Here is a 10800-nt window from a genome sequence, read left to right as displayed (position 1 = left end):
TAAATTCTTAATTAGTTAGCCAAACTTTAATTAAAAATTACTCCTTGGAAATTTCTGATAAGTCTATGCAAAGACAATTGTGCATCGATGTTTATTGGCAAATAAATACTACAATGCATTGCATTTGAAGGATTTCCCAATGGTAAGAAAGTATGCAAACTTTGATTTTGTTAATCATCTACATTTTCCTCATCAGAACACAGTGGAATCACAATTAGTCTTCGTAAAATGTTCATATTTATTAGATTTTTACTTCAGCAAATGGGTGGTGTTATATTTCGTGTTGAATCGTTGTTTTAGGGGTTAAGAAGTAAGGACAGAATTTGGACATAAATAAACATGTTCGTAGTGCTCTCTAATTCTTATTCTGAAGTTCCAAAGGATTCTCTAAGCCAAAGACCTTTCTTTGATTTTTTTTAAACAGAAAAAAACTGAAATAATAAATTATTAATAGAACTAATTAAACCATACCTTCTGTGGAGCAATCCCATTCTCACTTAAGATCTCTCTTTGGTTTTTCTGATCCTCATCAGCTGCATGGCCCGCTTTCTTTTTGAACAGTTTATCAAGCAGCTGTGGTTTTTCCTTTCCTTTGCTTTTCTTGCCGTCGGTCGCGTCTCCGGCTTCAGAAGAGGCCTCGGCCTCGACAGGTTTGGCGGCAACCTCGAGAGTCACATGACTGCTTGGCTCCACGGCGGGCTTTAGAGACTTAGCTTCACCATTCTGATGTGCATTGCTCTTAACTGCAATTATGGAGAAAAAAAGAGTAATTAATAGGAAATCACACTTTTAATATAAGTACTGGTAGCAGGAGTGGGATTATAAGTTTGCTTCTTCCCACTCCTTTTCAAGCAACAGATACAACTTGACTTAACTTTTTTTGTATTGTCCACAGATAAACTCAATCAATTGAGGATTATTAAAAAAAACATATCTGATTCAGGTTTCTATTACTTTAAGATAAGCTAGAAACCTTCATGTTTCCAGTTGAAAAATGATTTTAAAAAATAAATAAAAAGCAAGCAGGATCTTTCATTAAATATTTAACTTTATTTATTTATTTATTTTTTTTTTACACAAAGGGCCTTTAAAAAGATTAGAGAACCCAAGCAGACTTGAAACTTTGAAAAGGGATTTGAGGGATTATTGCACAGACTACATTAGTAGGTCATTGGTGCACTGGTGGTGCACTTGAGGACAAAGATCTCAATGTTTAATACTACAGTCAGTGATCATAGAAAACTAGAATCTACATTGATTCACATTGACATTTTTATTTTTAGATTTTGAACTTTATAACATGTAAGCAAGCCTAGAAACAAGGAGAAAAGCCAAACACAAACAAAAAAATCAATATGTCAAAGCAGCAGCATTTCAAAAATACTAAAACCAAGTTATTTCTATTTGAAAAATAATGGGATATTAAATTAGCTTTGAATGCGAACAGTCGAAATGGTTGGCTCTTCAAAATGGAAAATATTTTAAAAGATTTCTACAAATCAGGTGCAAAATTAGAATAAGCACAACAAAACAAAGCTTGAATTGTCAGCAAAAACCTGAAGCTACGTTCAGGCCCCGCCCTCCACAACATACACCTAAGTGACCACTTTCTTTTAAAAAACTATTTAATTGCACATTTTGAGCTTCCTTGTTTAAAATTCTTAAATTCATTTTTATTTTAAGTCAGTTTTTGAGCTCTGTGTAAAAAATCAAACAATCTAACGCACATTTCAAGTAAAACCAGGTTGAACTTTGACCAATCGGGACACAGATTTGGTAGTGATGAGTGGATGGTGTCCTCTTTAATTCACAGAAATGAAAACTGTTCAAAAATTGATTATGAAGGTAAAATTAATAATTGCAGTTTGTGCCTGGTCGTAATCGTCAGGAGCCAGAGTTCTGACGGCCTCTCTGGTCACCGGCGGGAGCTGCCGCCTGCCCTGACCCTCGCCTGGACTCTGACATCTCTAGTCTCTTCTTGAATTTTACTCTGTTTTAAATCTTTTTTTTACTATCTTGGCTTTTAGTTGTTTTATTCTTATATTTTATCTATTAGTGTTCTTGGTATTGTCATGTACAGTGCTTTGTAGCAGTCTGATCGTGTTAAAGTGATTTATCAATAAAGTTGATTTGATTTTGATGATAACCCGTGTTTGACCTCTGCCTGTCTGACCCTGATTTAGCTTTGTGAACTTTTAACTGTGCTTAGTTTTTGTTTGGACTAATAAACCAGCTGCATGTGGAACCAGCTTGTGACAGTATTTCTAAGACGACAAGTTATATATCTGAATAAATCAGAATAGAGGTGTGAAAGAAAAAGCCTGGAGCAAGATTCACCAGATTTGCACGACTTCTACATAAAGCCTCCTCCAACTGTAGGTAGTGAACACACGTTTGAAAAAAGTAAAAAAAGAAAAGAAAAGGAACAAGAAGCCCCTCCCTGCTTGTCTAGTGTGAACACCACATGCTAAAAGTGTATTCTATAACGCGCATCACATGCTCGGTGTGTCTGTAGCTTTCGTCTTGTGAAGATCTGTTTCAATGCTTGAGCTATTTACTCGTCTCCACCTGTTGTTTCAGGAAAAATGAGGCTCATAGTTTCTAAACAGATCGTGTCGGATCAAATGGAAATGAAGAATCACAACTCTAATACTATAGACCAGTTAATGTTTCCTCTAATGACTCCGGCGAAAAGGACAGAACGGGTTCCTTTGTGGTTGAACTGGTGAAGTAAACATCCAGGTCAGAAAGTGAGAAAGTCTTCGTCTCCTGGGTCAACACCGCAGTCCTGAGATCAACTCATGACCTACTGGGACGTCCGACCTGCTGTTGTTGCTGCAGGACGTGAACTGCGGCATGACAGTTCAAACAGTCGCTCCGGAGACTCCAGAGGCGACGCCTTTGGTTTACAGCAGGAGCATCAAGACGGAGGCCAGCTGGGACTTTGAGTGTTTACAGAGAGTATTAGATGAGTCTGAATGACTCATCTGACAAAACTTAGTCCAACAATGTGCTGTATTTTCCCACATTACTACCTCTGATGCCGCACAACATCTTACGTTTTTTCCCTCTAATGTTCATGACAGAATCTAATGATTGTCTCCATTGAAAGCATGCAAACGCACCGTTAGTCTCCAGTCCGTTCATCTTAACGTGCGCAGAGAAGCCGTTCGCTGATCCGTTTTCATGTTTCTCAACAGCAATGCCGTTCTGTGAAGGAATAAAGTAAACACGTTATCTGTCCGACTGAAGTTTGCTTTAGACTGTGAGGAAGTTGCAGATCTGGAGCTGGTTTTCACACAACTTCAGAGCTCCAGGATTAAAAAAAACCTTACCATGGAAACATCAGCATCACTGGACTGCTCGTTTCCCATGGTTGGTCCAGTTGGGGATTTGGCTTCTGAAATCAAAGTAAACATTTTTGCAAAGGTTGACTGTTGGAACGTGGCAAAAACACAAGAAAAGTCTGATTTAATTCAAGTAAATCTTACCAGTTTGTAGCCCCGAGGGCGACGGGAACGGCGTCTTCCTGAAGAGAGTGAAGCTGTCAGAGAGGTGGATGCACTTTTCCTGCCCTCCGTGTCAACATGGTGTTTTAATGTGTGCCTTCAGATGGGTGTGACGGGTTTGCAGCCATCAGCTGGACTTGTTGTGGTAAAAAGTGCGCCATCCACCCATCTGAGCTCTGATCATTTAGAGGGGAGGAAAATACTGAGAGGACTGACTTTTCTATTAGTTGCATGAAGTTAAACAGCACGATTTTGGTCAAAGGAAATATTTGCAAATCTTAAGCTGTAATTAGGCTAAAGAATTAGCAATTGTTTGACCTCATCCTTCTGGTAGTGTTTTCTTGGAAATATACCACACTACTAAAATAAGGAGTACTTGATATATGATTAAGCAAAACACTTCCCTGATAACTGAAAAATAGCAGCAAAGCTAGCAATATATAGCAAAACAAAATCAAATTTGGCGAAATTTCATGTTTTTTGTTGTTATTTGACTTCACTTATGTACATATGTAGTTATATTTTCATTACATATAAGGGAGAAGGGGTAATTTGTGTCAAAGGGCAAAAAGTGCCACCTGTCTTATTTAGAAAAACACAGAAGAAGATGATGATTTGACCCATTGACAGTATGTAAGTTATGTCCGAATTCAATTTGGACTCCATGCAAACTACTTTTCTTTCATTTTGCTAAATACCAGATATGACGTCATCGATTTCACAAAGTAAAAATCTAATTAATTTGAGCATTTTACGTCGATTTATGACTCCACTGTGTTCTGATGATGAAGATGGGGATAGTTTGTTAAATTATTCGTCTGCAATGCATTGTGGTCTATATTTGCTAATGTAGTGAGCATCGATTGCACACTAGTTTTTCTCAAAGACTTCTGGGAAATTTCTAGATTTGGACAGCACTAGAAAATGGTGAACGGATTATATTCAGGGGTCTGCATCCTGCAGCTCCAGAGTCACGTGACTCGTTTGCCCTTCAATTGTGGTTCTCTGGTTAAAGAAAATAAAGTTTTTAGTTCTTAAAAACTAACAGTACTGAGCTAAAACATTTTAGGCATCGGATTTTGTGCGCCGTTTACGACTTAAAATCAATTCGAAGTCAGAAAGCTCAACCAGAATTAAGGTGAACTGGATTTCTAACTGCTGTAATGAACTCCTGCCGCTCTGCAGAAACTATGACACAGATTTTGTTGGTTTTGGCTAAAAACATTATAAACTCTTTGGAGTGGGTTTTTAGGAGAGACCATCTCCATTATGTGGTTTTGGTCTCAGAGCACAGATGTATGTCAGAAGTGGTTGACTGCAGATGAAAGAAAAACCACTAACCATCTATTTAGTTCCCAAAAGGATGTGCATGAAGGTATGACAGCAAATCAAAAATACGTGCTTACACTCTTGCTTTAGCTTTCCCTAACAATAAATTTAGAATATTTTGCCTTTTAAACAGATCTACAGTCATTATTTAAATATTAAGTAAACCACTAAACTTGTATTATATTTGCTGTATCATTGCAGTTGTCCAAAATGAGATTTTTAATAAAGATTTTGTGTGCATTTAGCCATTAGAGCCGGCATAATTTAGTTTAATTTCCTTTAACACCCACCCGTCGAGCCACATTTATTCCAGCCCTCTCATTCTGCAGGATTTTGCCATTTGTCAGCAGAGTAATAATAGAAAATGCCTGAGAAAAAGTAAGAAATGTGCGATATTTATTCAAATTGATGATGACAAGACTTGGAATCTGTGAACACAATGTCCTGATTGTTGCATATAGGCTGTGCAGTGAGGTGGGAGTTGGGTTTGGATCGAGCTCTTATGACTGCAGCTGAGAGACTTCAATCAAACGCTTCATGAAGTTCCAACGCAAAACAGCCTACGAGCTTTTATCTCCATCCTGACAAAAGACCTATTGAATTTATGGTAGAAATATCACCAGAACGTATAGGTTTGATCAAATGGAACTCAAGACGTTTGGAAGAATTTGGTGCCATAACTGCCCTCCGCTGCCTCTCACATGTGGTAAATATTTGATCTTAGGTGCAGTTCTGTTTGCTGCCCAAACACGCACACAGCAGCAGTTCCGGTTATTAGAGTATCAACTTTGGCAGGCTTGCATGTTATGTTTTTAGAATTTGTCTGTGATTCTAAAAAGCTTAGGCGTCTAAAGGAACCTAATGAGTAACGTTTACTTGTGTGACGCGGTTTATCTGAGGCATCAAAAGAGATAAAGCTCCACCAAAACCACAGAGGATTTACTGTGATGCTGGAAGAGGAGGGAAAAAAAGATGAAAAGGGTTTTGCAGATGATAAAACAACAGAAAAGTTATGCTAAACAGGCATAACTAGTTTGCAGAAGCAGTGGCGGAGTTAGCAGTTTGGGGGCCCTAGGCGAACCTTAAGATGGGGCCCCCTGCAGTGGTTGTATTCATTTTTTTTTTTTTTAAATCCTTACTAAGGCTTTTAATAAAGAAGGCAAAATAAATAAAACATACTTGAATGGTGGAAGAAAACAATACCCTATGGAGTGGTGTCAACAAAATATTACAAATCAAACATATTCTCAAAATTACAAATATCTGCCCTCTATTTTAGAGTTTCTTTAATTCTGTTCTTCTTTTTCCTGTTTTGTCTTTCTTCTTGCACTTTTTCTTTTCTCTTTTCTTTTTCCTTTTTTTTTACAGCTATTTGATTACTACATTTTTTTTCTTTTCAAACTCTTGAAAAAGTCTCTCTGCTAGCTAACTTGCCGTTGACGTAATATTTCACTGATGCAGATTTTTAGGGGAGGATGAAACATTTATGCCATCTCATTCATTTAATTAATTTTTTTTCTATCAAAATGATTTTAGAAATATTTCTAGTTTTCACCTTGGTGCCCCAAAAGTGTTGGGGGCCCCACGCCCCTACCTTTGCCAAATGGTAGGAACACTCCTGAAAAGAAGAAAAGCAGAAAACATGCAGGAAAAAGTTTACTAAGATCACTATGTTGGTGTAGATTCTCAGTCATCCAGGTCATGATGAAATGAAAAAGTTCTAAAAAAAAATGTCAAATGGACTCAGTGGACCATATGAACCAGTTTTCTGACCTCCTGGGTGACACCACCACCCATACAACACTGGAGAGGGACCGCAGCTCGGGTTCAAGCAAGAAACTTTGTCCAGTTCAGTTTTTCATTTTCCAAGATGAGCTGAAATGATCAGTTTTAACCATGAGGATGACTATTCTAATATTGTTAATCTGAAAAAAAAATGCTATAAAACCAATGAGATTTTTACATTTTCGCTAAAGTCATAAAAAGTAATCATTATCAAGGATTTCCAAAGGGGATGATAACTCCATCTTAAAATCAAATGACTTTTGCTATTTTTTTCATTCTTAATGAACAAACTGATGCAATTTTGTAACGTTAGAAGTATGTCTTCTACAAGTTCAAAGAGATTCAGATCAGTCTTCAGCAAACACACACAATGCCCACAAATCCCTTGACCTCCACACAACATAACAGAAATTGAGCTAAATATGTTGTCTTTAAAAAAAAATAAGAAGCACCTTAAAGACAAAAATAATCCAGACTCCAGTTTTATTAATTTCTTCTTGATCTAGTGACGTTTGAAAGCATTTGGTGGTCGGTCTGGTAATACTGACCCGAGCCGATAGGTGGCGGTGTCGCACAGCGTCTCCGTGCAGCAGCTTTGTCTGATCACCGTCGAGGAAGGCGCGATGGCAGCCACCATGAAGACAACGGTAGAGAGTGACTTTTTAAAACAAATATTCTGTTTTATTTCTTTAACGCTTTATTGTGACCTTGGATATAAAAGCTATTGGAAAACATTGGTGTTATAAAAGTAAAAGGATCTCAGTAATGTGTGTTTAAATGTGTTTAAATAGGAGGTTTGAATAGAAAAACGTGCAGCGTTAGCTAGCTAGCTAGCTAACCAATGAATCAGATGTTAGCCGCTAGCCCTGACATTTACGACAATTACAGAAGAATAACAGCTAAAGAGCCCGCGTAATCACACGCACGTGGTACTTAATGTGTCAAACTAACACAGTTTAAAGCTTTTGAGTCGCTCTCTGTAACGTGAAGTGGGTTTCAGGGCGTGGAAGACATCGTTGTCACCTTTGAAGACCAGCAGAAGATCAACAAATTTGCCAGAAACACGAACCGGATCACGGAGCTGAAAAACGAAATCCAGGCTAAAAAAGTAAGTAGAGGTGAAACCATGCAACTGTGTCGATGTGGAAGTAGAACAAAATGTGGAAAACTAAATAAAATGTAGTAAAATAAAATAAAACTGCAGGTCTAAAGTAATATTAATGCATTGAGTGACATTTTGTTTTGAAGTGTTTTTCCTCCAGATAGTGTGTTTATAACTCTCATTTTATACATAAATGTTAGCAAGCCAGATATATTTTATAACACAGATAAACGAGCATTTGTTGACTTGTTTTTAATTTTTCACTCATCGTTGACATTCATGTCTCCTCCTAGAAAACTCTGCAGAATCTGCAGGACGCCAGCGATGATCTGATGATGTTGGACGACGACTCTCTGCTGATTCCATATCAGATCGGAGGCGTTTTTATCAGCCACTCGCAGGAAGAAACGCAAAACATGCTGGAGTCTGCAAAGGTTAGCGTGTCACTTTTGACTCTGTTGATCTTGTTTTAAGAGCACAACTTAAAAAAACACCAATATCTCAAAAAAGTTGTTGTTTTTCTCCTTTTGTCCATTTTTTTGGCTAAATTTGATGTAAATATAAATGCTGAACTGCATCCTGTAGATCCCAGTTGGACAGAAATTAGCTCTGTTTTGAAAGCAAATCTGTTTAAATCATGTTTATTTTGAAGAAAGTTTTGTGTTACTCCTTTTAGTAAAAATATCAAGGCAGATGTTTGGAGAGGGTTCTTATTAAAAAGTTTAATTTAGTGAAGTTTTGGTGTGAGATACTGATGGTCTGTCGGGAGTCGGGTCCACAGAGTCCAAACAGAAGTTTTTCTAGCAGCAGCTGCTGGTTCCTGTGCTTCTCTATTATTGAAGCTCATTGCTGATTCAGATTGATGAGGTCAGAACGAGTTGGGTCCATTTGTGTGGTTATCAAAAACAGTTTTCACATGACCTGTGATCTTAACTGAGCAAAAGGGAAAACTTTCTATCATAAACTATCACGTTTTACTGGAAAACAACATTTTCATCTAAAATAATAAAAAAAAAACAATTGTTTCAAAATTATTTTATTTATAAAATTGTAACATGTTGTTTTGAGTTGCCAATATTATTTTTGCCATAATCTATTTCTGGCTTTATTTGTTCGTTAACTCAGTTTAATATATTTTCTAGGAAAAATTTTTTTTTTTTTTTTTTAATCAGATTTCTTTGTGTTTATTATGTTTACGTCCTGAGATGCTTTTATTTTTAATACCTAGTTTTTCTGATGCAACTTGTTGAATGATGTCCACCAACACGCCCGTATCTTCCTTCTAATATATACATTTAGGAGTTAAGATACTTGTATTTAGAAAAACACCCTTTAAATAATGACAATTGTAGTTTTTTGGTTTCATTTTTAAACCGGATTGAACCTTCATTAATGCTGCAGTGGCTTCAGTTGGCCACTAGATGTCTCTGTTCCTTTAGGCTGAAGCCTCAAAAAGAGTGATTTCTTTTTTTTCTTTCAAATTTGGGGGAAAACAATTTTGTAAGATTATGTTCAAACGTTACATTTTTTTTTAAATTAAAATCTATATATAAATATTTTTAAACACATTTCGAATCTGTAATTTGCTACTTTGCTGCTTATTTTTTAGATGTACGCTTTGTCTAAAACACTTCCTTTCAAAATAAAAGGCTATTTAAAATAAAAAATAAAAAATCCTCATGATAAAGATGCAGCAAAAACATTTAAATATTTTAAGGTACACTCCTCCTAAAGTTTGTGTTCACCAGTAACTTCTTCTCTTCCGTGAACAGGAGGCGCTGGAGGAGGAGGTCAGAGGCTACGAGGAGCGAGTTTCATCCATACAGCAGGTCCTGAACGACCTGAAGGTCCAGCTCTACGCCAAGTTTGGAAACAACATCAACCTGGAGGCGGATGAAAGCTGAGCTGCAGATGGACTCTGCTGCATCCACATGAACGTTTCGTCCCGTTTCTGATTTACCTCCACAACAACCAAACATCAAAATCCTTTAGAGTCGCAGCTTTTTGTCGTCTTTTTTTTCCCTTGGAGGTCACACATACGCAAGCTGTTTGAAATTAAGTCAGTCCTGGAAAGATATGGAGAAAGTAATGAAGAAATGTCCTGAATATATTTAATGTTCTTTTTTTTTACTACCAATTCTGTTTACAGTGAAATAAAGAACAGAACATCAGTGTAATGTTTGAACTTCTCAAGTGTTTTCAGTTTCATCAGAATTGCTTCTGTTTGATTTTTCACCCTTAAAGGACAGAACGTTGCCATAGATACTTCAATGTCATTTGAACCAGTGGTCCACAACCTCCAGTCCTGGGGAGAATTGTCACCAGGCTGAAGGAAAAACACACAAGATTTTCTTTATAATCTGATGTGGAAGGAAGTCTTATTTTGAAAACCTACCTGATTCTTCCCACCAAATCCGACTCATTCTGGTCACATGACAAGTCACTCGGTCACATGTTGAAAATCCATCTACTTTTTTCCTAAAATTGCTCCACCGACGCCTAAATTGAAGCTAAAAACATTTTTTTTTTTTTACCAAAAGAAAAAAACTGAAGAAAAGGAGCTTATAACTTCAAATACAAAACAAAGGAAAACGAGTTTTTATTCCAAATATGGATTTATTGTGTCAGTTGTTCCCACAGACCATAATAATAATGCAGAATATTTAGCAAACAGCTTTTTAATTTTATGAGGTTGTTGCTAATAAAGTTACTCAAATGGAGGATTCACGTTTATTATATTTAAAAAAAAAAGTTTTGGCAACTTTTTGTTTTTATCAGTCGTTTTGCAAAGTTGGATACACCTCAAAAACCAACTCCTTCAAGTAAGTTTTTTTTTTTTTTTTCAAGCATCTTAGATTAAATTAGAAATAAGAGGCATTTCAGAGTCAATGGAAATGCAGCTATTGATGCTTTTCTTTTTTAGCTAGCAGCTAACAGTTAGCTAAATAAAAGTCTCCAGTTTGTATTTTTTATTTTTTTAAACTCCTTAAAAGTGAGCAAATATATTATTTAAAACATTATAGGTGTGTTAATATAAATACAGAACAAATGTAATTTATTGGCTTCAAAACATAT

General features: G+C 36.5%; 1 protein-coding gene across 2 annotated transcripts; it reads left to right on the top strand.

Annotated features, from left to right (window-relative positions):
• Window positions 1-7127: 7127 nt before the first annotated feature.
• Window positions 7128-9902, top strand: pfdn4 (prefoldin subunit 4). Of its 2 annotated transcripts, none has more exons than XM_024292675.2 (4): window positions 7128-7270; window positions 7624-7731; window positions 8019-8159; window positions 9498-9902. In XM_024292675.2, the coding sequence occupies exons 1-4, from the start codon at window positions 7247-7249 to the stop codon at window positions 9627-9629; spliced, it is 405 nt and encodes a 134-aa protein (XP_024148443.1). In that variant the 5' UTR covers window positions 7128-7246; the 3' UTR covers window positions 9630-9902. The 2 variants fall into 2 exon arrangements, with proteins under 2 accessions (XP_024148443.1, XP_024148442.1); XM_024292674.2 differs by having other exon boundaries at window positions 7144-7273.
• Window positions 9903-10800: the final 898 nt, after the last annotated feature.

This window comes from Oryzias melastigma, linkage group LG7, assembly GCF_002922805.2.
Source record: "Oryzias melastigma strain HK-1 linkage group LG7, ASM292280v2, whole genome shotgun sequence".
Taxonomy (NCBI): Eukaryota; Metazoa; Chordata; class Actinopteri; order Beloniformes; family Adrianichthyidae; genus Oryzias; species Oryzias melastigma.
Note: the sequence above shows the minus strand (reverse complement) of the source record. Positions and strands in the feature narration are given on the sequence as shown.

Coding starts and splice junctions, on each gene's coding strand:
- pfdn4 (XM_024292674.2), top strand. CDS start 7,247: ATGGCAGCCACCATGAAGACAACGGTA. Junction 7,274..7,623: donor CCACCATGAAGACAACGGTA/GAGAGTGACTTT, acceptor AGTGGGTTTCAG/GGCGTGGAAGACATCGTTGT. Junction 8,160..9,497: donor ACATGCTGGAGTCTGCAAAG/GTTAGCGTGTCA, acceptor TTCCGTGAACAG/GAGGCGCTGGAGGAGGAGGT.